Here is a 26,053-nt window from a genome sequence, read left to right on the forward strand (position 1 = left end):
ATTCAGCTATAAAATGGAATGGAGTACTAATACATGCAATAAAATGGATGAAACCTGAAAAATTATGCTAAGTGAAAGAAGTCAGACACAAAAGGACAAACACTACCTGGTTCCGCTTATATGAAACACCTGGACTAGGCACACACAGAGATAGAAAGTAGATTAGAGGTTAACAGGCTGGGGAAAATGAGGAGTGACTGCTTAGTGGGTGCAGAGTTCTGTCCTGGGTGATGAAAACGTTTTGGAAATAGATGGTTTGGGCTGGTGATATTTGCACAACATTGTAAATGTAATTAATGTCACCAAATTGTACACTTAAAAATGATTAAAGTGGCAAAACAAAACAAATGCTGCCATAGATTGAGTTGAGGGCTATCGTGTCAAGAAAGCCATGAGGCAAATGCCATCCACCTGCTTATTTCAGAAAAGTCAATGGTCAATATTTATGATCGCATTCTCACTGTATTCTATGAAGCATACCTTCATGCTGCCCAGGTGACTGTGCCATTCTGCTCCACGCATTACTCCTCCTGGAATATTCTCATCTATAAAAGCATTAAGAAGTATAGGATCAACCAAACCAAAAGGCAAGATCCCTTCCCTTGCCCAAAGCAGCAACAATAACAGGGGGTAGGGAAAATACCTACCTGATTTATTTGGGCAACTGGGCTGACCCAAGTGCATTGATGGGTGATTATTTGCATAGAGCGATGCCAAATGCTTCAGAGTGTCTTTGTTTTCCACTAGAAAGGAAAAATTCAGAAGTCAGTGAAGAAATACAAAAGGTGTTTTTCCAAATTCAACTTCTGGGTTACAAGTCATTTTTCTCTCCTTCTTGCACCCCACTGAAGCTTATCGAGGAGTTACTAGAATTAAACACGTGGTTCTGTTTAGCCCAGAATGATGACTAAAAAGACACACATCTTCCTTACATTCAAAGGTATTAATGGTTAGTTTAGAAAGCATACTATCACACTAAAAAAAACTTGCTTTGGTATGTTTAACTACCTTCTTGGGCAACTGTGGCCTACTAATAATAATTCCTTGTAAGCTGCACTGAAAGTGACACAAACTATCTCCATATACAATGGACCTAAAGAGAGTCAACAAGCAATTGTTTTTAATTATTTTTTAAAGATTTTATTTATTTAGTTTTAAAGAGAAGGGAAGGGAGGGAGAAAAAGAGGGAGAGAAATATCAGTGTGTGAGAGAAACATCAATCGGCTGCCTCTCAGAAGCCCCCAACTGGGGACCTGGGCCCCCAACCCAGGCACATGCCCTGACCAAGAATTGAACCAGTGATCTTTTCAGTTTGCAGGCTGGCACTCAATCCACTGACCCACACCAGCCAGGGCAACAAGCAATTATTTAACTCACCATGAGGTACAACCAGTCAATTAAGGTTTAAAGCAGGGAAGGGCTATTCGGTATTGTGGCTTATTCACTTTTACATTCCTAATGTATACAGATATAATAATCACTCAATAAATGCTTGTGGACTAAGTTGAACAGATGTGACAAAATGGCTCCACTCAAAAAGCTAGGCCATCATTAGATCTGATCTCTCCCGAGGAACTGTTTGAACTGTTGACGTATGTACAATCATATCAGGTTGGTTATTTGTTCAAGGAGTATGCTCAAATGCTTACCATTTAAAAAAAATGGATAAGGGACATTACTTAATTAGAATTTCGTATCAAAGTTCAAATACTATACATGTAAAGTGGCATTCTAAATACCTGTTTGTACTGGCTTGTCATATGGGTATGTGACCAGCACTGAACCGCCATCTAAAGCCACAGAAAGACTGAAATCCTGTTTTCGAATCAAATTCTCAATGATGGCTTTAGTCTCAGGCTGGGAGGCATTATCTAAAAAATAAAAAAGTAAAATGTCAAATAAGTTTTAAAATTTTAGTATAAGCAGCTAAGAAAATATTCTCTAGTTGAACAATCAGAAGGCTAACTTACCAAATCTGTAGTAAGCACTTTATTACTCTATACGCCACTATCTCAAGCAAGAAAGGTACATTTTAAAGCGTAGGGTATTTTCAGTGTACATATGTCAAGATAATTGTGCAAAGGCTGATGACTCTAAGCAAGTAAGAAAACTCTTAGTGGAAACTAAAAGGCAGGAACACATCCTCCTTTACAAAATAATTTAGGGAACATATAACCTATCTTTGAAGGTAAACAAGATTTTCAGAGAGCAGGTATTTTCTGTTTTCTGTGGCATTGTTTGCAAGAGTAAAAAACTAAGTGTCTACCAGTACAGAAATGGTTGAATGAACAGGGGCATTGCCATACATTAACAGTGCCATTAACATGACTGTTAGAGGTCTACAAGTACTGAAATGGAAAAATGTCAGTGACATATTCAATGAAAAATTTGCAGAACAGGATGTGTGGTGGATGACCCCATCTAAGAAAGAGGGAAACAGGCCCTTCAAATGAACATACAAACACTGTGTGTGCGTGTGCGCGTGCACATGCGGGAGGGTGAGAGATAATAAACGTCTCTCCATGACCAGTGATGGAACCCCCGATATTACTGATTGAATTTCTAAGAAAAAGACTTTAATTACTTTTGTAAATTATAAAGGAGAAAATTTGAAGTTTTCTAGATGTCTGTATTTATTTATACCTTACATCTGCCACCTAGAAAAAAGTACCCCATTACTCACGTACAAAATAGGATCAACCAATCTCCTAGCAAAGAGAAATAAAATGATCTGCAAAGTACTCCGATGGCCTAAGAATTAGTCTTACTTGTGAAGTCTGTATCCAGGTCTTTGTCGTGAGCATTTGTTCGACCCGTCTTTGAAGTGCAGTCTTTCTCCTGTGCTCTCTCTCGCCCATCTGGATTGAGAGAAGGGACGATCACAATTCTGGTCCTGTCAACCAACTGAAACAAACAGAAGTCAATGCGTTTATTAGCTGTAGGCGGAGTCAAAAGGTACCTACCATGCCTCAAACGGAAAATCTTTGCTGTTTGTTTTAAACACAGATTTAAAAGGCAAAACTAATAAAAATAATGTCTTGCTTCAAGTACATGAAAAAAGAAACGAAAAACTACCGCAGAACTAATGTTCACAGAGACCTCCTGATGGCTTACAGCGGGGGTCGGAAAACCACTGCCTGCAGACTAAACCCAGCCTGTTGTTTGCAAATGTAAATGAAATTTCACTGGCACACAGTCAGGGCCATGACAAGTCACTTTTTGTGCTGTGAAGGCCAAGCTTGTAACAGAACATCTGCCCCACAAAGCCTGAAATATATACTGTGTGGCCCTTTATAGGAAAAGTTTGCTGACCACTGGCTTAACTCAATAGTAATGATAAGGCTGTATTTTCCAGATAAAAAAACTAGAATGTATAATCTGAAAAATATCAGTGTATGTCTGGAAACAATGAGACAGAGGAGTTGATATCAGTATGTAAAAAAAAAATGAAGTGGGATATTTGTCATACCCACATACTTTCTTCTCCAGATACTTTATCTGGAGATAAAATACAGATAAAATAGCTACATATGTGGCATGAACTAATTTCTGATATCCTTCATCCTACATATTTCTACTAATAAATCAGAATAAGTGATCCCTGGTTTGTTTATTCCATCAAAATAGTTTATAGGTTTAAAATATTTGAGACCCTTTAATTAATTGGTTCTTAAATCTCTCTTCTGGGGAGATTTTTCCCCTAAGGTATACATGCACGGGCTTCACGACAGGTCTCCCATGTGAATATTTTCTTGAATTTGCCACACAATTCTGTCCCTTAGTTCAAAACAAGCAATCTAAAGTGAGCTAGTTCCAGACCAATGAGACCAGTGAGGCAAATTCTCATGAAGTAGGAGTTTTGAAATTCCTAGGTGTTTTACCTAGGGCAAATAGTCTCATAACCATAAGGTCAGTAGGTAGCAACTCTGCCCAAACATTGGAACAACCTACGTAGCTTTTCAAGGAACACTGATGCCTCTGGGAGTGAGGCCCAGTCATTGGTATTTTTAAAAACTTCCCAGATGTTTCTAGTGTGTAGCCAGGGTTGAGAACCACTGTCCTAGATAGTCCCCCATTAAAAAAAAAAGAACGAAAAATGTCACTGAGATATGCAACTCACATGAAACAATTTATGGAATTTACTTTGCCTAAGATTGTAAAATATTTTTGATCAAGTCTGATATAAATTAATCTTATCGAATCCCACAGTTTCCTTCTGATCCTAATCAAAACATATACTCTTTCCAAATTTCTTTTAGCAGAGGCAGTATGGTGTAACCAAACAGCACATAGGCTTTAGAGTGAGAGACGCTTGGGTTTAATCCTTGTTTCACCACTTATTAGCTGTGTGACTTCAGGCAAGTTATCAAGTATCTCTGTCTTAGTTTCCACATGCATAAAATGGAGATAACATAATTACAGGGTTGATAATTAACTTATGATGGATGTAAAGTACTTATTATAGAACCTGGCAGACAGTAGGCATTAAATAAATATTAGCTTCTTTCTCCTTTTCTAAGTTCTATATAGACAGTGCTAATTAGTGAGTGCTCCAGAAGCATACACACTCTCTCCTTCTGTTCTCTAAGACAACGCAGAACTAGGCTGCTTAATCCTAGGTGACTAAGCCTATGAATCAAAATGCTTTTTGTAGTCATGGATGGGTAAAGCAGACAATGCCATACTGCTTTTTCTAAAATCTCTAGTCAGCCAAGATATCCAACAATTTTGCATTTATTACATGAAAAAAAAACTATTTGTCTTTCACCTATTTTTTTACTATAGTATCCTAGTTACAAGTAACGGGAATGAAAGTCCCTCAAGTTAGAATGTACAAAACTGCAAGGGAAGATTGGAGGGATAACTTAACTATTAAATAAGGAAGCAGATGACTGAATAGAAATCTTTAATATTTTTCCTCTATGTCTCTTAATTGTAACCAAAAATGAAATAGAAAGACACTATTAATAATGAATATATGCAATGAGTCATTTTTAAGAGTAAAGTTTATAATGCACTAACACTGCCTCTGTGTTAAATCTAAGAAGAAATCAAATTTTCAAAATGATGCCTTGATATCACTGTAGCACCGAGCTTTTTCCTATTAAAGCATGTCAAAACAGGCTATTCTCTTACTTGGGTAACAGCTGGATTCTTTTTGTAGTTTAGGCAAAGAAATTCTGCCAGAGCCAAAAGCAGTTCAGTTCCAACAGGAGCATTTCCATGGATACCAGCAACAAAACGAATCTTTGGTTCTTCAGGCTCAGACACGTTGGGCTTATTGGATATTTCAAGGGACCAAATTTGACGATACTCAACACTCTGTCCCAAACTATCAAAAACCAGAAACACAAAGTCAGCAAGTAATCAAGCATTATATAATGTTAATGCTGACATACATTTTTTTAAGAAAATGAAATATGAAAAGTCTTACAAAACCTTTAAAGAATATTATCCTCATGACAAAAGACCTTAAGAAAATTAGTTTTCCTTGACCAAAAAAAAAGAAGTGGCAAAAGATTATTACTTAGTTTTGCATTCCTCCAAATTCAGTCATTCTCATACCATTTTCACAATAGTGGTCCTGTCTTCTGCAACCTTCACTGATATTTAGTTAGCATACAAGGGGGACCTAAAAAATTCCCATATTTACTTATAAAAAATTGTGTATTTATTCACACATGTTTAAATTCAGTCACCTTCAAAGTACTCTCCATTTGATGCAATACACCTATTGAGATGTTTTTTCCACTACTCACAACAGTTTTTGATGCCTTTCAGTGCTTCTGCTGTTTTTTGTTTTACCTCTTCCACATGGACAAAACATTTCCGTCTGAGGGCTCTTTTCATCCAGGAAATAAAAAACGTTGTTGGGGGCAAGACTGGGTGAATAGGGAAGGTGGGGCACAGGGTCATGCTATTTTCCTGGCCAAAAACTGCTGAACATTCAGCGTGGTGTGGGCAGGTGCACTCATAAATCACCCATCATGAAATAGGCAAATGCATTGACTCTTCAAAAAAAAAAAAAAGTCAGTGAAGCCCAACACAGCCTCTCACAATGATACCAGCTGGTAAATTGGTACAGATGGGTTCCTAAAACACTAACAGAGCAGGGTAAGCCTGTACTACAAGGGACCCGCACTGCAGAAGACAATTCTGTTTTATTTGGGGGTCCCCCTCACTGAAATTTTTCTTTTGGAAAAATATAAATAAAGAAAAATGTAGTGAATCTTGCTTTTAAATCAAAATTAATTTAGATACTTTAGACTTTACTATAAATGTAATACCAGTAGTATCACAGTAAAAAATGACTTAAAATGCTCTCCTTGCCCAAGAGCTCTGCTTTCTTTGATATAAAAGAATACAGTTAGATTACAAAAAATATATTCACATTGAGTTGAGAAGAATTAACAGAACAGAAAAATTATTGCTTCCTGACCATGTTATTCAACGACACTCAGCCCCCGTCTGTGGACCACGCACACCATCTTGTGCCCACCGCTGGCAGGTGTTGTGGCAGGGGGGAAATATTTAACTAAAAAGTCATCTTGAATTGAAAGGTTAAAACAATTTAAATGAACATAGTAAATAGATAGCAAAATACTTTCCTATTTTTTATTTTAAAATAGGCTCTATGTGGCACTAAGATAGGCAATATTAATACCTACACTGGGCAGAAATAGTCAAGAATCAGTTTAGGAAGAAAGACAATTAGTATTGCCAAGGTAACTATCACTTTTTTCATCTATGAACATTATCAACCAGAATCTGAAAAACTAAATTTGCTGGTAAAATTAAAAGGACCACTGATGAAAAACAAAGTAAAGAAGTAAAAAGCTAGATAACATTCATTAGGTATGCAGCAGAGAACTGTAAGCTCAGGGCAACATGTGAAAGCCCTCACCCGGCAAACAACAGAAATCAGCAAATCCAGGAAACAGTTTTGTTGTAACTGCAACAAGACCTAAAGAGGATTTACAGTGAAACGGTGCAAGTGAGGTAGAGAAGCCCTAGAAAGTGAAGATAAAGACAGTCTCAGCCATCAGTTTCACACTAGCCATTCTGCATATTTTCCTGAGAATGTCAATCACATATGTCCCTAAGGCTTCAGGGAACAGCATCAGTTCAACTGTGGACAGACATGAGCAGTGATTTTCAACCTGTAAATATTACTTTATATGGGAACAGAATGTTTGTAGCTGTGATTATGTTAAGGCAGTGACTCAACCTTTTTCATCTCACTGCATACACAAATGAACTACTAAAATTCTGTGGCACACCAAAAAATATATTTCTTGCCAATGTGACAAAAAATAGGTATAATTTTGATTCATTCGCACTGGATGGCTGTTATCATTTTTTTAATTTGACAATCTAAGGGAAAAGAGATCAGTGCTCCTGACTGCCTGTCAGGTACTGCATGCTTTAAAAAATCTTGTGGCACACCAGGTGAAAATTGCTGGACTAGAGTACAGAAAATGACCATAACCAGGCTTAATTTTCTTATTTGAAAAAAAAGAACAATCCCTGACAGGTAACCTCATAGTTCCAAATTTGTCCCTTGCTTCCGGCAAAATAAAATAAACTAAGTAATATTTAGTCAGAACATGAATCTGCAGCTAAGAAGCGAAAAGGTTTTTAAATCAATCGAAGCAATCACTAGCAAGAAAAATTTTACATTTCCTGTGGGCACAAGACATACATTGCTAATCTAACAAGTTATTCTCCTCCGAATTTCCAAGATTCATTGTTAGAAAGCTCTCCAAGCAAATATGTTTCGAAAAAAGTAAACTTCACCCCTATACATTCAGCTCCCAAATAAATTACCAGAACTGTTCAACATAGCTTATGCTGAATGTAACTTCTTACAAACAAACAAACAAACAAACGGCAGAAAAGCGAGGCAGTAAGAAGGTGACCCTTACTTGGTAAGATTTGTAATATGTGGGTAGTTCATCACAAGTCCTCTCAGAAACTCTGATAAGTCTTTGTATGAATGGTATCGATAAAGAGCCAGGTTTGAGGAGGAGCGTAACATGAGGCCTTCCAAACCATTTTCAGCTGAAAGGTCTTTAATTAAAGCTTCAAACTCTTTAGTAGTTGGATCACTGGCATCATCAGTGTTGGTGCTATCTCCTTTTCCTTTCTTCGATTCATTGTTTGAATCTGTTGAAGATCGAACAAGTGTGAAGTTGACCTGAATGGCACCGTCACTCTTTACCGTCACGTTCTTGGTAACTGGATTATACCTGTGATAAAGGAGACAGATCAGAGCCATGCTTCTGCAGCTGGAGTGCACAAGCCCCGGATAAACAGAGGTGTGCACACGATTTGTGAATCCTGGAGACAAATGTGGTGCATCTTCCTAAAAGAGTCTAATTTTTAACTTTGTGATAATTTGTTTTAAACATTCAACAAAGAACAGACATGGGCAGACTGTAAAACATACATGAGTTTTTAAGATTAAATATATGACTTCAAAAGCAAGTGTGTACTTGCAGTGGATACCCTCATGCCTCCTGAATCTGAGTTCACTTGTCTGTCATCAGGATGTACGGTTAGGAAAACTGAGAGGTACTAACTTAGGACATTATCTACCAAACACATCATTCTTGCCCTATTTTTCAGAAACCTTGCTGCTTTAGTTTTTTCCAAGACTAGGCCAAAAAGGAAGACAAGAAAGACCTCGTTACCCCATCAATTTTTGGACCACTAGATATTTGAAAATCATTTTTTTAAAAGGTAATGAAAACTATAAATGTTTTCACATACTCACCCTTACTTCAATGGGTGTTCAAACTAACTCTTCAGAAATAAGGTAACTAGTAGGGGCAGGGAGAATATCCTGTGGTAACATCTGCACTTATCAAAATATAAAAAAGAAAACTACAAGAGGGTAAAAATGGTAGGTTTCAGATTAAACAGTCAGGTGGTCCAATTCTAAGCTGGTTGTAAAAGAGGGGGAAATAAAGAAAATTAATTTTTTTTCCTAAGGAAATAAAAGTCCTAAAGTTAATTTTCTCTTTTTAAGTAAGCAACCTTTGTGGAAAGAAAAACCTGTAAAAAAGATAAAAATGGTCTTTCCTAAAGAATTTGCAATAAGAAAGAAAATTGCACTGAAGCAATAAGGCATTAAATGTACAATAATAAAAAATGGGTGCCTGGCTGGGATGGCGGTGAAAGGCAGAAAACTGTACTTGAACAACAATAAAAATAAAATAAAATAAAAAATAATTTAGAATAAAAAAAATGTGTGTCTAAGAAAGAGTATTTATTGGGCAACATAACTGAAGTGTGCAGCAGAACAGGAGTCTTTTCCCCCAACTAACAGGTACTTCCCAGAACAGTTACCAATAGTGAAGGGAATCCACTTACTATAGTAGTGAAGCCACTTACTATGGCTTTACATGTGGACAGGGGCAGGTGATCTGAGACGGGAAGGGTAGAAGAAGAGGCCACTGTGCAAGGTTCATAATTTCACATATCCCTTACATTTAATAGTTCATATACTCACTTTGCAACCAGAGGAGAGTCATGTATAACCAGCTCTAAACTTCACAGCATTAAACTCAAGGTTGCTTGGCCTCTTTAGGGCTGTCTGGTAATAAACTTCCAGGATAGAACCATGTTTGTCTTATGCCCAAGCACTCAATTTGGAGGTATTCAGTCACTCACCCTCGAGCAGATGCTGTGATTTTGTAAGTTCCTGGAACCAAGAGACGCCAGTAGTCTCCAGTTTTGTAAGTAGTCACTGGGTGATTTATTTCAGCAACACTAATGGTGGCATTTAATATACCCCTGCCATCTGTGGCATCTAGGACAAATCCTTTGACACCCTGATGAACCTGGATACAGTACAAGGATATCAAGATTATCATCTAATTATTTTGGGAGATCATATCCAAAATAACAGATTGTTAGTAATGTAAACATGTGGAACAAATAGGACTTTAGGAGTTTAGAGTAAAGCTAGATGTAAATGCCTATTAAACAAAATATTTTAGATTCTGAAAGGCTAATTTTTCATAGGCTAGGTCTGTTTTTATCATAAGTATTACAAAACACATTATTTAAACTGAGCACACTGACAACCTCAGAATATAGAACATTCTGCAAGAAAACTGGCTTGGCTTATTTAGAATAAAAATGTCATAAAAAATAGAAGGACTAAAAAAAAATAGAAGGACTATTCTAGAATAAAGAGAGCAAAAGTTGTAATAATCAAATGCAATGCATAAAATTTGACTTAATCCTGGTTTTAAAATATAGCAATAAAAATCATTTGGGGTACAAGAGGTGGAAATTTAAATGGGGACTAGGTACTATGTAATATTAACGAATTACTGTTAATGATCTTAGGTGAGATGATGGCATTTGAGGATGGCAAATAGGAGAATATATCCTTATTTTTACAAGAAGTATTCTGAAATATTTAGGTGTAAAATATCATAACAGCTATAATTTACACTGAAATAGTTCAACAAAAAGGTGTGTGTATTATTTATAATAAAGCAAATACAGTAAAATGTTAAAAGTTGTTAAATCTAAGTAAAGGAATAATAGTGTTTATTGTAGTTGTCTTATAATGTTTCTGTATATTTAAAAATTTTTAGAATGAACAATTTTTTAAAATTAGTATGCACACTCAGCTTTTATGCCACTCCATCAGCAAAACAAACAAACAAAAAAAAGTAAATCAGAAAAGTACTGGCACAAAGTATTGGTTAGATTATCTGAATGATTAACCATTATCAGCATATTTCTTATAGTCTTACCTATTGGCCACCATGCATATCCAAACAAAAGGAAATAAATCATTTCACACTAAACCACTGGCAAATATAAAAAGAATAAAAGTATTTATCCCATAGCCTATCTTTTTATCACTTGACAGATGCTTACGTGTGTGTCCAACTAATGTTAGCCTTTCATAAAGACAGGGTAAGAAGCGGCCACTAACCATTAAAAGTAAACATCACTGCATTGTTTAATCATGTACAACTGTTTCCCATGCATACAAATTAAACTCACTTCCATCCATGAATTTTCTAAATGTACTAAATGTACCATAAATGTACTAAAACATGAACAGCCCAAACTGGAATTCAAAAGGGTATATTTTAAAATCACCACATGAAAACCGCACGTATCCGCTTGCTTCTGGGAGACATTTCATACTTCGCTCCTGAGTAGTCACCTGTTTCATAAACTGGATTAGAGATCTTCGATTCTGTTCCCAAAACTTTGGCAGATCCTTTTCCAGTGGGTATTTCACACAACCTAGTTCAATAGTCACTTCAAAGCAATTTGTTTGTAAATAGTTCCAGTCCTGCATGCCACCTAAAAGATACAACATTAAAATCAGTCACTCTAAAGAATTCTAACTTGCTCAGGAACCAAAAGGTAAGCAACACTGCCAGTGAAAATCCAAATTCATCTTTTCTCAACATTGGTTGAAAAATAATAATGTGTTCATTTGAGAGCTGTTTGATGCTTATGGTATAGGTAAAACACCTTTACTTTCATGTTCAAGAAGAATTCAAGTGTAGCTTACCCTTGTCTTATTATTAGCACATTTACGGTTCTTTGTCATATAGCCAGAGGTAAAATATAACACCTGTATCAGGATTTAGTACATTATTTTTATTCAATGGGGACCAAATGTAAAAATAGTTGAAAAGGTTATCTGAATGTTTTAAACTATTTAAACAATATCTTTGAAAGGATAATTCTTTCTCAAAATTAAAAAATTAGTAACAAGTAGCACCATCCAGGGGAACAGAAAAGCCATCAAATTCTATGACCTTTATATAAAAGAATGTTTACCTGGGACATTATACCAACTAGCCCCATTTGTTATTCCATGAGGAAAGTATTCGTTAGGGTATATATTCTTGCACGGTCTACCTTGAAACATCTGGGAATTTTCCTGAGGAGGAGAGAAAAAAAACCTTTATCTGTATTTGTTTGTATCTACATCAAAAAATTCAGGAAGGTTAAGGAAAAAGAACAAAAGAAGTTAATCAGAGGGTGTATGTGGAGGTGGAAATGAGATGCACGGAGCCACAGGAAGCAGCGAGGCTTTTCCACGCACAGCTCCCTAAGCCATTTTAATTTGTTAACATATGACTATTATCTGCTTTTTTAATCAAAATTAAATGTGCTCTGTAAAAAAAATGGACTCTACTTCTTACAATAAACGTAAACTAATCCAATTCCTCTTAAAAAAGGTTAATATTAGTATTTTCATTTTATGTTTTTAAGAACCTTAAAGTCCAGAAAAGATTATTCACACACAATGTGCATTAAGCAGCTTTTTCTGACTTCTAGGGGAACCAAGGCAGCCGGCCCCTTACACTTTGACTGCACTCTGCACAATTCTCCTGCCCTGTTCCAACTGGTTGCACCTTTTCTCTTCCCTAAGAAACATACCACTCCCGCAAATGGCTGTGTTTTTGTGTGTTCAAAGTCTAGCACAGTGTGTAGCACGCAGTGCACGGGCAACACCTTGCTCAATGAAAGGTAAAAACACTGCCACGGAAGCACAATAAATGCTACTGGAATCCAGAGAAGAGAGAGATTATTTTTGACTAGAGTGGCAGGGACAGCTTTAACAGATGGTCAAAACTTCATTTCTTGCTTTTGTAAGTACAAAAGTACAAAAAAGCATGAGGAGAAAAAAAAAAACAATGTCCCATTTCCACCCCTGAGAATTAACCATTTAACTTTGAAACACATAAACAGCCCCCTTTCATAAACTTACTATACCAATTACAGGCTTATGATCCCACTGCTCTCTTGTCAAATAAACATTATTTTAGATTACGGTGATGCTCTCTTGCTTTCTGGTTTTTCCACTGCAGACTCGCACACACCTTCTATGTCTCTCTCCATTTCCATCAATATCTATACAGCTATCAATTTAATTATTTAGATATATTACTGTACTAATACAATATGTATATTATAAACCTGCATAAAAATAAAAACTTTAAAGAACAAATTTTAAAATACATATTTCTAATATTTTTATCTAGTATAAAATCCTACTCCAGACACCACAGTTTTAGGTAGTACTAACATTTCAACTTTACTCTTAGAGCAATAAGAAGCCAGTGAACGTCTCTGAAGAAAGGGTGATACGTGATACATTCACGGCTTTAGGAAGTGTATTCTGGTAATCATGTTAGAAATGGACCACGGCCAGGAAGGCCCACCGGAGCACTGCCGGAGAAGTCCACGTGCGAGACAAGGAGCTCGGAGAAGGTGGGGGCAGTTTTACTTTACCATGTGCACTTTCCTGCCTCCCTTATTTCTCACTGCCGTGCTTTAACAATTTTTTAAAAATCTAACTAAAATGGTTAAAGCAAACATTTTGACAACAGAAGACTGAAGGTGAGGATGTAGGTGTCTAGTCTCAGGCCATATACAAAGAAAGAGTCTAGAAGTTATACACCAAGATACTAAATAATTGATGATCTCTAGGTTTCTTTTCTTTTTTTGGTTGCCTATATTTTCTAAACTTTTCACAATAACTTTTATTATATGATAGAATTTTTTAAAGAAACGTTTACGTAGTAGTGATAAGTAGAGAAACTGGATGAAATTGCCAAGACAGTAAAAATGGCAAAGGACATACTTTGGAAAGGGGGAAAAAGGAAAAGACATGATACTGAGCCAGTGAGAAGGAAAAAGCTCTCTGCTATAGAGCTCTCTACTACGCAACACGACAGAAATCAAGGGAAGAATGTATTAGTGTCAGACTCTGTGCTCAAGAAAATTAAAAGAAATAGATTTTGGTAACCCTTGGGGAGCAAAGAAGGGGTCAAAATTCATTCTTTTGCATGTGAACACCCAGTTTTCCTATAGCCATCGGCTGAAAAGATTGTTCTTTCCCCATTAAATTGTCTTGGTGCCCATTGTTAAAAAAAAAAGTCAACTGACCATAAATATAAGAGTTTATTTCTGGACTCTTAGTTCTATTTCGTTGATCTACATGTACACCCTTATGCTAGTTGATAGTATTTTCATTACTGTCGCTTTGTAGTAAGTTTGAAATTGGGAAATATAAGGCCTTTAACTCTTTAAATTTATTCGTCATTTTGGAGGTAATTTTGTCTTTTTCTTCCATTTCTTTCCTGAGTTCTATCAACTCTGCTTCATTTCTACCTGTTTATTTTTCTTGCTGTTTTTATTTTTTAAATATCTGAGCCCACATGATTGCAGCGTTTTTCTTTTTTAATCTGTTAATATAGTAAATTAAACTGACTCATATTCAAACATTGAAACAGAAAGTAGGCATAGATAATATGTAAAAGAATGGATGTGGCTATGTGTCAATAAAACTTTATTTGAAAGAACAGGTGCTAGGCTGGATTTGGCCCCAGAGCAGTAGTTTGTCAAGCCCCATGTTTGACTACTTTACTACTTTTATAACTGAAGTACTTGTCAAATGAAATCAACTAGCATGCATATGTTCCAGGTACTGTGCTCAAGTACACAGATGGAAAGACAGTACCTGAGCTTAAAGGCTAATAGGGAAAAAACATTTACTATGTTCAAACATGAGGTGGGAAACAGAGAAGGAAAACTAATAAGGCTGCCCAAAAGGAAAAGTGGAAGGCTTAACCTTCTGAAAGGAAGCACCTGACCTGAATCCTGCAGGACTTTGTTTCACTGCATTTTTTAAGATGTACAGAATTAGTTGTATAGCATGTTATACTTAAGCACAAACCTACCTTGGAATAAGAAAGTGCTATTTGTTGAAACACAGCATCATCTGGCGATTTACTATATGTGGCAAGCCCTTGTTCGTCATCGTCAAAAGGGTAGTTAACCACTAAAGAACCTACCAGGGAAAAGAGGAAAGTGTGTCATGTTATCCATTTCAAGATGCATCATTAACATAGTAAGTAAGCTTTTCACAGTACTGTAAGAGGCAGGAAACCAATACAATTTTCAAGGCTAATTTCTTGTATAGAAATGAAAAAGTCGCTTGTTTCCTCAATAAAAAATCAAAATAGGTAAAATATTAAATATTATGCATGACACTTAAAGGTTGTCTTAGCTGGAAAGGTCTTGGGAATTTACCTGAACTTGTAGGTATAATTTACACATCAGAGCTGAAACTAGAAGAAAACAGGCTTAATTTAAACAATTTTATTGTTGTAATACATAGGATCAGAAAAATTGGAGCAAAATTTGATACTTTTTCAGTAAAAATCAGACATTTGTAGGGCCATGAAATTTTAAAATAAGGGACCTTTGGCTTCCTTCCTCGGCTGCCAGTGGGTGCTGGGTCCTTCTGAGGAAGCTATGGCAGTACTGACGTGAGGCCCTCACCGCAAGGATGCCTGGCAGCACTTGCGCAGCACTCGCCCAGGCCATGGCCTTGCCCTAAGGCCCTCCTTGGCCCTCATCCTGAACAACAATGAGGTGACAGTCATGGAGGATAAGATCAATGCCCTCATTAGAGTAGCTGGTGTAAATGTTGAACCTTTCTGACCAGGCCTGTTTGCAAAGGCTCCAGCCAATGTCAATAGTGGGAGCCTCATCTGCAATGCAGGGGCTGGTGGACCTGCCTCCACGGCTAATACTGCAGCAGCAAGAGGTCCTGCCCCCCACCACTGCTGCGTCAGCTGAGAAGAAAGTAGAAGCAAAGAAAGAAAAATCTGCAGAGTCTGATGATGACATGGATTTTCATCTTTTTGACTAAACCTCTTTTCTAACACCTTCAATAAAAAGATGAACTCGCCAAAAAAAATAAAGAAGGACCCATCTCATTTTGCAGATGTGGAGTCTAAAACAGAGGTTAAATGGCTTACGTATGGATAACAGAGCCAGCCTTGACCTACACTCAGAAAAAATAAATGCTAAAAATATCTCATGCTCATATTAAAAATTAGTCAATTGGAGTTATATTGTATGATTTTTCATGGCCTCAGGTAAATAAAGTGATACTTCACGACATGTGTAAAGGATATCAACTCCCTTCATGCTTCCCACGGGGCAAAAAGCAGTTAGGGAGCTCCTGAGACAAGATCCCAGAGCTGCACATGCCTACTCCTCCACCAGAGGCTGGATCCGATATTTTCTAGTTAGTCACATTGTTTTCATTTGCCCATTGCCCATTCCATTCATTCTGCCTCTACTCAGCCATTCATTCACCTTTGCTGGTTTTTTTTCTTTTTACCATGCCACTTCATGAGAATGGAAGTGAAGAAACACATTTAACTTAAACTCAGATGAAGTAATACCATAACAAATATCAGCAAACATTTATACATCTAAAAAAAAAGCTCTTTAAGAAGTATGAAGAACTACGCTCATTCTATTCCCACAAATAGTTCTAACAAGAACAGTGTACTTCAACACTTCTTCTGAGACAAATTTCTCAAAAATATCTGACTTCACCCTGGACCTATGACCCACTTCTAAAAATTCAAACCAAGGAGTGGGCGGGGCACGGGAGAGCAACAGAGGAAAATTGGGACAACTATAATTGAATAACAATAAAAATAAATTAACTAAACTAAAAAGGCAAACAAAAAAATGTCACCATCAACACCTACTCAATACTGTCTTTCGAATGGCTAATTTTTGAAGGCCAAAAAAAGGTCATAAAAGACTTAAAATACTTTCTATGAAACATTTATTTTTAAAAATAATTAATATCAACATAGAAGCATAAACAGTGAAAGAAATATAAATTTGACTTCATAATTAAGAACTTCTGTGCATCAAATGTCGTTATTAAGAAAGTCAACGACAGAAAATATTTTCAAATCAGCAATCTGATAAGGTGAGAATCCAGACTATACAAAGAAACAATTACAAGTCAACAAAAAGACAAAAAACAAAAACAATAAAAAATAGGCAAAAAACTTGAACAGATTATGTCTCCAAAGAAGATATACAAATGGCCGACAGGCACACGAGATGTTCAACATATTTAGTCAATAGGGAAATGCAAATCAAAACCATAATGAGATACCACTTTTCACCCACTAGAATGGCCATAATAAAAAAAATAACAAGCACCATTGAGGATGCAGAGAAACTGGAACTCTTATACATGCTAATTGGAATGTAAAACAGTTTAGTTACAATGAAAATAGTTTGGCAATTCTTTGAAAAGCCAAACATAAAATTACCCAGAAGGACTGAAAACAGGGATTCAAGAAGATAATGTATGCCAATGTTTGCAGCGGTATTATTCATAGTAGTAAAAACGTAGAAACAACCTAAATATTCATAAACAGAGAAATAAACAAATTGTAGTATGCGATAGAACATTCAGCCATAAAAAAGAATGAAATAATAATACATGCTACAAATATAAATGAACCTTGAAAATATTATGCTAAATGAAAGAAGACAGACTAAAAAAGGTCATATATTATATGATTCCACTTCCGTGAAATATCCAAAATTGGCAAGCCCACAGAGATGGAACAGATTGCTGACTGCCAGGGCTCAAGGGAAAGGGGGACGAGGGAGCAACTGCTTAGTGGGTAAGGAGATGGAAACACTGTGGGACTGGATAGAGACGGTGGTTACACAACACTGTGAATACACTAAACATTACTGAATTGTTCCAATGTGGTTAACTTTATGTTATATAAATTTCATCTCAAAAAATTAGTATCAAAATTTACAAAAAGGAACCTTACTTTTCTCTATATTCTTTCAGTATCCTTCTAAATTAAATCCTCTTTTCAATTTCTTTGCCAATAGTCCAAAACCCATTTAAAGATTTAAGATGAGAAGAGAAAATATGCCATGGAAAGAAACTTGTCTACTTGAAGATGAATTTCCCACTGTGCCAAAGTCTTGATATCACATGTATAAATTTGTATTTTTTTCCCACTGTAATGTAACTAGTAGGTAAGTTTTCAGGTTTAGCCAACATATGTGATGTATTCTGAGAATATTTTTAATAGCTCAATATAAAAAATATTTTCTATCAAAAATGGTATAAAGTACATAAAATTTTTTATCAACAACCCATTGATGTTTCTCTCTATCTCCCTCCCTTCCCTCTCTAAAAATAAATGAATAAAATCTTAAAAAAAATAAAAATCCTTAAAAAACTATTTTGCCAACCTGACTATAACTCTATAATTCCTATTTGGGTCTTTGAGAATCATCCATGATTACCAACTATGGAAGTATTTTTTTTCTTCTACTGGCAAGCTTTCAAAGCAATTTTTTAAAGAATCTCAATTTACATCTTAAATCTAAATATCCTAAGTATATACTGTCATTCTAAAATAGAATGACATTTTAGAATGGCATTAGGTTAATCTGTATGCCATCAAATCTCAGTTGTGATACTTCTTTGAATATTCCAACAAATGTTAACATTACATTTCTTTCCCCTTGCCCCTGGTGGTAATACCCTCACTTAAAAAAAAACTTTATTGAGATATAATTCACACACCATACAAATCATCTATTTAAAGTATATAAGTTGATGTTATTTAATATATTCACAGGGTTACACAATCTCCTTCACTACTATCTAGTTATAGAACATTTCATCATCCTCCCCCAAATCTGTACTCATTAGCAGTCATCCCCATTCTCTCCCACCACTACCCACAATTTTCTGTCTATGGATTTGCCTGTTCTGAATATTTCATAAAAAAAATGTAATCATACAATATAAGGTTTCTTTTGACTGGCTTCTATCTAACTTAGCATGTTTTCATAGTTCATCTATGTTGTATAGTTCATTCCTTTTTGAGTTCAAATAATATTCAATCATAATGAGTACACCACATTTTATTTATCCAATCATCAGATTGGGTTGTTTATCCTTTTTGATTATTATAAATAATACTACTATGAACATTCATACACAAGTCTATATGTAGACAGTTTTTCGGTTCATTTAGGAATTGACACTGTCACTCTTATTCACACAACCCTAGTTGGACATTGTGATAATTTTTCATCTTGGCCTCTCATCCTATTCAACTGATCAATTCCTGCTGAATTACATGGAAGTGTATAAACTCAGATACTACATGAGAAAGAGGTCACTGTGCTGCAATTAAATACATACAGCAAGTAATAGATAAGAAAATGTCAAAATTTAAACCTATACAAAAGAGTTTATTAAGCTTTAGGGAGAAACAGGACTAAACATTTAGATCTGTTAGTGTTCACTTTTTATAAATGACAACAAGCATGTTCCCAAATTCCCAGTGAGAGGGATAAATATAAAACACTTGTGAAAGATAAATATAAAACACTTGAAGAACTAAGTGAGAGAGAGAGAGGAAGAGAGAGAGAGAGGGAAAGCTGAGGGAGAGGGAGGAAGAAGAATCTGTGGCGGGGAGGAGCATGGGGGAGGGAAGGGGGGCAGAGGAAAGGACAGAGAGAAAATTGGCTTAAAAAGTAATGAAAGGGAAATTCATTGCTGTCTGGCATAAAAGCATAACAGGATACCCATTTTAAGATGACTTAAGAGAAAATCCCACTAGGATTTTCAAATGCTCTCAATGAGAATTAGTCAAATATCAAGTTGCTATTACCTCCGTGAAGGTTAGCTGACAGCACAAACGGATAGGTCTTCATCCAGCTCATGACAGCAATAGTTTCTGGCTGGGTGGGATCTGCGATCTGAACAAACTGGTCTGGGAAATTTCGGTTCAAGTCGAAGTTGTTGCTGTTGTTTCTGCCAATTACACTTACTGAATCTCCTACATGACAAAGGATTCAAACGTAGGCCATGTTTCACTTCAATTTTGATCCAACACATACTGCTTTAGCTATCTTACCTCGGAGGTATGCGGGAACACACCAGGCTTCACTATGATCAATCACACACACAAAATTCACACCTTTTAAAAATTACACATTTAAAAAATCTCTCTCTTCCAAATCCTTTGAAGAGAGAGGTAAAACCATTTTCTTTTCGTTTCTGCCCTCTGCTCATACTTTTAGGGGAAATAATCCAACTACACAAATTATATTAAAGTATTGCTCAATTGTCAACAGTTCACGTACAATGACATGATCACTAGGTCATGTCATTGTTGAACGGGCGTGACTGATCTGAGGGGGACCCATGTACTAGCATACAGGATTAAGACTTTTATAATTTTATCCACTTTTAGTAAATAAGAGCAATTACCAAAGTAAAGAACTCTATTAAACATAAACTTGATATTATTATTGAACAAACTGGTCTTATAAGAATACAAAAGCTAAAAGCAATTATAAATTATAAGAATAAAACAGGAAGAAATTTAAGGGAAACAACCAGTTCCAATTCTCTTCTACCCACAAACAATCATACTGTGTTAATATTCAAAACGATTAAGCATTAATAAATAGCTGTTCTTTACCTTCCTGGGCCTTTTCATACCCATCAGGATTCATGGATGGCATAAGGTGAATTCTAGTGCTACGAACCAAATCTGTAACTTCAGGGTCTGTTCCAAAGTTCTTACAAAGGTATTCGATCAGGTTCAGTAGCAGTTCTCTCCCAACCACTTCATTTCCATGCATGTTTCCAATGTATTTAAATTCTGGTTCACCTGAAAACAAAGTAATTACACACAAGACTTTTTTCCTTTCCATTTACCATGAGCTCTCTCTGCTTTCCCCCAACCTATACAAAAACAATGAACCAAAAATTTAAGATATATTTCAATAATAGGAGCAAAACAAAAACATTTATAAAGCAGCTTCCTTACTAATATACATGTCTGAGCAGGCTCAGAGCATGTATATACGCCATATACTATGAAAAGAAAAATATTACTAGCAGAAAAAAATCTATGGAGGATGTTAAATACTGTGCCTAATATGAGTTATTAAGTGACTTTTCTTCTTTTCTGGTGAGATTAGTTACATTTTCTTTGTTCCAGTCATACATAGAATAGGTGACCTTTCAGACGAAACACAGCAGTATTGTAGTACATAGATCTTAGAGGCACTACTGAAATTATGTGTAAGATCACACCAATTACCTGGTTCATGGACACCTGGATTATCAGATATCTCCATTACATAAAGCTCTCTTGACTCTACTGATTTTCCCAATGAATAAAGCCGGGTGATGTTAGGATACTCATTGGCAAATCTTCTCAAAAAGATTTCCATGTCAGGGAAATGGTGGTGGTGAAAGTCCTTTGGCTGAATAGGCTGGTGGGAGGACTGAGTTCCAGGAGAAGGATTAAATACAGCAACTGTGCTAGCAGTTACTACAGCCTCAGTTGTGTCAGGGATTACTGAGATCACGGTTGGCCGAAGGGAAAAATTTGCCTTTGTAGCTGGTCCTTCTTTCACTATTATATTATTAATAGTCAGTGGCATATACCTGAAAAAAAAATTGGAAAACTAGATGGCTTGGAGTTATGTTAAACACACAATGCTTTGCATAATACTCACAGTATTTTTCATACTCTAGGACTCAGTGGTGAAACAAAACTCTAGTAAATAAACATAAATGTGTAAATTCAAGATTGTTAGCATATTATCTCATGGAGAATCTCCAATTAAGTCTTTAAAGAACTATTTCTCTTACGATCTTCCCAGGTTCCACAGATGAAAATGCTTATAAAAAATTACATTCAGCCCTGACTGGTGTGGCTCAGTGGTTGAGCACCAGCCTGCGAATCAAAGGGTCATGAGTTTGATTCCCAGTCTAGGGCATATGCCTGGGTTGAGGGCCCAGGTCCTCAGTGTGGGATGCATGAGAGGCAACCACACACTGATGTTTCTCCCCCTACGCCCCCTTCCTTCCTCTCTCTAGAAAATGGATAGATAAAATCTTAAAAAAAATTACATTCAAAGGACAGAATATAATGAAAGATAGAGGTCATTTACCCACTGCAACCATTGCTACAATGCCCCAAGAAGGAATAAATTACCAATTCTTTGCAGTGCCTTATCAAACTTACATTCCAACTATTCCAAATAGGAAAGTTAAAAATTAAATTAAGGGTTATCAATTAAATCCTTAGCAAAGTGATCCTACAGGAAGGTTTCCAGGCAGATGAGAAACCGCTCATTTCAGATGTTAGAAAGCTAATGATAAAGACATATCTTTTACAGAGACAATGTACTCTGGTATTCAAGTAGCCTTGAAGCAATGCTTTACACAGCTCTGGTCATCTTTTTAAGCTTTAAAACTCTCCTTCCTCCCAATTTTACAATTATGCTTCTTACTCAGTTTTACTATTAGACTATGTGACAAGACTCTACAATAGTATTTTCTCATCATAAAAAAGGGGAAAATCAGAAAATAAAAAATAAAAACCAGATACAATAAATAACATTTCCTAAACTATATTTCTATCTTAGATATAAGCAAAGGTTTGGTATTTTAAGAGTCTAATTTAAATTCTTACCCAGTTAAAACTGCTGTAATGTTATAAGTTCCAGGAACAAGTAATCTGTGGAAATCGCCAAATCTGCCTGTTGTGATATTGTGATTAATACCAGCCACTGAGATGGTTGCATTCTCTAAGCCAGCTCCCGATACTGAATCTTTCACAAATCCTGTAACTCCAATGTGTACCTAAAAAAACAAGAATCAAATCAGACTGCTCAGAGACAATTTGGAAGGTAAGACAGCATAACATCTCCACATTGATATAGAATTCATTAAAAAATAAGATGACTCCTCTATCTTCCTGAAATATTTTTCAATCTCTCCAAGTTAAATAAACTATGGCCAAAAATACTAAATCCTTAAACTCAAGTTCTATGTGTCTGAAATTTACACTGGTAATGTGCTTTTGAAAATTTTTCTCCTCCAAGTCAGACTTCTAATTTTCTCAACAAGGCATAAGTAATAATTTCTGATATATCCAATAGTGTATGAGCCTGTCTGATATTTAAATTAAACTTATATTTTGATTACTCGTGGGCTTCTGGTCAAGATGGAGACACAAACACAGACCACCTCCTCGTACAACCCCATCAAAATTACAACTAAACTACATAACAACTATCATTCAGAGCCATCAGAAATTGAGCTGAATGGAAGTCCTACAACTACAGAATTAAAGAAGAAACAACATCAAGACTGGTAGGAGGGGCACAGATGTGGAACGGGCTGGTCCCACACACACTTGTGTGGTGGATAAAAATCAGGAGGGAAAACTCAAGAGTGAGGGGTCCCAGCCCACACCAGGTACCCCAACTCAGGATTCCAGTGCCAGGAAGATCAGTCTCCATAACTTCTGACTGTAAAAAGCAGTGGGGATTAAGCCTGCAGAAGACAGAAACTGCTAGAATCCCAAGCAGTTTTTTAACTGTGCACAGACTTACTCAGATTCATTTCCTCTGAGCTCCAGCTCCTAGATCGAAGATTAAAAAGCATCAGAGACATATGGGGAAGAAGTGAATTGTCCAGCATCAGGGCCAGAGTTGGGGGCAGCTTTCTCCCAGACAGAAGTGCTAGCAGAGGCTACTATTGCTTTTCTGAGCCCTCACCACACTGAGTCAGCAGGTCATATTTGAGACTCCATCAGCCTCACTCATACTGTTCACCCCACTCTGGTGATTCCCTCAAGCCCTGCCCCACCCAAATTCCAGTCCCACAAAAGTTGTTTCCAATGGCTTTTCCATATGAATGGCTTGCCTTGGCCCATGCCTCTCATTTTTTTTCTAAATTCCCTCAAACCAGCAGCATCTGGCTTCAGCAAGCCCTGTATCTCTCACTAAGTGGCCCCAGGCCTGGCACTAGAAGCGGTCAGCCTTGGTTCACAGCTTGGCCTTTCCTGGGAACCTCCAAGCCCAGCACAAGTAGCAGCTATCTGTAGATCACTTTGTAGCTTATGCTGTGTGACCATGAACAGAACACAGGTGGTGGCTGACCTTGGACATGCCAAAAGCAATCAAGACTCAGCTACAACAGGAGGGTGTACATAGCCCACACAATTGGTGTACCTTGAGTACCCAACTTGGGTGATAGGGGAGGCTGTGCTAGTGGACCCTACAGGACACTCATTATATTAGGCCACTCTATCAAGCCTGGGATACCTAGCAGCTCTACCTAATACATAGGAACAAACACAGGGAGGCTGCCAAAACGAGACAAAGACAAAACGAGACAAAGAAACATGGCCCAAATGAAAAAACAAAGCAAAACTCCAGAAAAAGAACGAATCAAAATGGAGACAAGCAATCTAGTACACGTAGAGTTCAAAACACTGGTTATAAGGATGCTCAAGAAACTTAGTGAGGACCTCATCAGCATAAAAAAGATCCAGTCAGAAATGAAGGATACACTAAATGAAAGGAAGAACAATTAACAGGGAATCAACAGTAGAGTAGATAAATCCAAGAATCAAATCAGTGATTTGGATTCTTGGAACATAAAGAAAAAACAACCAATTAGGACAACAAGAAGAAAAAAAGAATCCAAAAAGATGAGGACAGTGTAAGGAGCCTCTTGGACAACTTCAAGCATACCAACATTCACACTATAGGGGTAACAAATGGAGAACGGAAAGAGCAAGAAATTAGAACCATAATGACAGAAAACTTCCCTAACTTGGTGAAGGAAACAGACATACAGTCCAGGAAGCACAGAGAGACCCATACAAAATGAGCCCAAAAAGGTCCACACCAAGACACATCATAATTAAAACGTCGTAAGTTAAATACAAAGAGAGAATCTTAAAAGCAGCAAGAGAAAAGCAGTTAGTTACCTACAAGGGAGCCGTCATAAAACTATCAGTTGATTTCTCCCAAGAAACTCTGCAGGCTAGAAGGGATTGGCAAGAAATATTCAAAGGGATAAAAAGCAAGGACCTACAACCAAGATGACTCTACCCAGCAAAGATATCATTTAGAGTCAAAGGACACGTAAAGAGCTTCCCAGACAAGAAAAAGCTAAAGGAGTTCATCACCACCAAACCAGTATCATATGAAGTGTCAAAAGGTCTTCTTTAAAAAGAACATCAAAACTATGAATAATAGAATTGCAATAAGTACTTATCAATAGCTGAATCTAAAAAACAAAATACACAAACAAGCAGAACACAAACAGAATCATAGATACAGAGAATGTTTTGATGGTTGCCAGATGGGAGGCGGATTAGGGGTTGAGGGGATGGGTGAGAAAAGTAAAGGGATTAAGAAGTACAAATGGGTAGTTACAGAATAGCCATGGGGATGTGAAGTACAGCATAGGAAATAGAGTAGCCAAGGAACATATATAAGGCATGATCCACGGACATGGACAATTGTGTGAGGCTTGCCTGACAGAGTAGACGGGGCTGCATGGAGGGAGACAAAGGGTAAAAAACTGGGACAACTGTAATAGCATAAAAAATAAAATATGATTTTAAAAAGTTATATTCATGGTTTATATAGTGATAAAGGCTCTCTAGCAAATATGACCACATGATATTGTAAGAACTTGGCAGTACAGGTTTGGCTAATTATTTCAGTTTACAAAAGTGTTCTAAAATAGTGAAAGGAAGCCCTCAGGAGGAAAAGAGCTCAGGGAAAGGACAAGATGGCACAACTGGAAAATGTTCTAATAGATTCTAACACAATAGTTTTTAAAGACAATCTACAAATTTAAATAATAAAAACAGATAAATGGTATCTAGTATAGACTTACTTATATACAACTGAATTTCCCCCAAATTTAATCCATTATTTCCATATCCCAAACCTTCCAAACCTTCCAGTCTGCTACTTTTACCTTTTCAATCAATGTGATCAAAGACTCACGATTGTTCTCCCATTCTTGTCGAAGCTGCGAAGCAGGTGGGTATTTGCAACAAGACAGTTCTAATGTGATCTCAAAACAGTTGGCCCATACATAATTATAATCTTGCATACCACCTGTAACATGAAGGAGAAAAATAAGTTTACTCTCAGGATTCTACTCTCAGAAAGACCAAAAGAAACTAAATCTGCCATCTCTGGATGTATAAATTTTCTTTTCATTAAACTGTTTGAAACTGGAGAAGGTTGTTGAATTACACTGGAGACTAAGGGGAATGGTTAAAGGCATATACAGGAAAATGAATACACACAAAGGAAATAGATCTGATTGACAGGATAAACAGTT

At 36.5% G+C, this 26,053-nt stretch overlaps 1 protein-coding gene across 1 annotated transcript in view; it reads right to left on the reverse strand.

Annotated features, from left to right (window-relative positions):
- Positions 1 to 26,053, reverse strand: part of CPD (carboxypeptidase D) — a 65,247-nt gene that overhangs the window by 10,614 nt on the left and 28,580 nt on the right. Inside the window, exons 3-17 of the mRNA XM_045835870.1 lie at positions 25,682 to 25,824; positions 22,368 to 22,537; positions 20,985 to 21,334; positions 20,358 to 20,549; positions 19,542 to 19,709; positions 14,739 to 14,848; positions 11,827 to 11,929; positions 11,198 to 11,340; positions 9,676 to 9,845; positions 7,926 to 8,249; positions 5,137 to 5,332; positions 2,769 to 2,904; positions 1,740 to 1,871; positions 648 to 743; positions 481 to 545 (exon numbers count right to left, since the gene is read on the reverse strand). Of these exons, the coding sequence (XP_045691826.1) occupies positions 481 to 545; positions 648 to 743; positions 1,740 to 1,871; positions 2,769 to 2,904; positions 5,137 to 5,332; positions 7,926 to 8,249; positions 9,676 to 9,845; positions 11,198 to 11,340; positions 11,827 to 11,929; positions 14,739 to 14,848; positions 19,542 to 19,709; positions 20,358 to 20,549; positions 20,985 to 21,334; positions 22,368 to 22,537; positions 25,682 to 25,824 (2,498 nt within the window). The remainder of the gene's footprint in view (positions 1 to 480; positions 546 to 647; positions 744 to 1,739; positions 1,872 to 2,768; positions 2,905 to 5,136; positions 5,333 to 7,925; positions 8,250 to 9,675; positions 9,846 to 11,197; positions 11,341 to 11,826; positions 11,930 to 14,738; positions 14,849 to 19,541; positions 19,710 to 20,357; positions 20,550 to 20,984; positions 21,335 to 22,367; positions 22,538 to 25,681; positions 25,825 to 26,053) is intronic.

The sequence above is a fragment of the Phyllostomus hastatus genome, unplaced genomic scaffold (assembly GCF_019186645.2).
Source record: "Phyllostomus hastatus isolate PE091 unplaced genomic scaffold, TTU_PhHast_1.1 phas_contig_210, whole genome shotgun sequence".
Taxonomy (NCBI): Eukaryota; Metazoa; Chordata; class Mammalia; order Chiroptera; family Phyllostomidae; genus Phyllostomus; species Phyllostomus hastatus.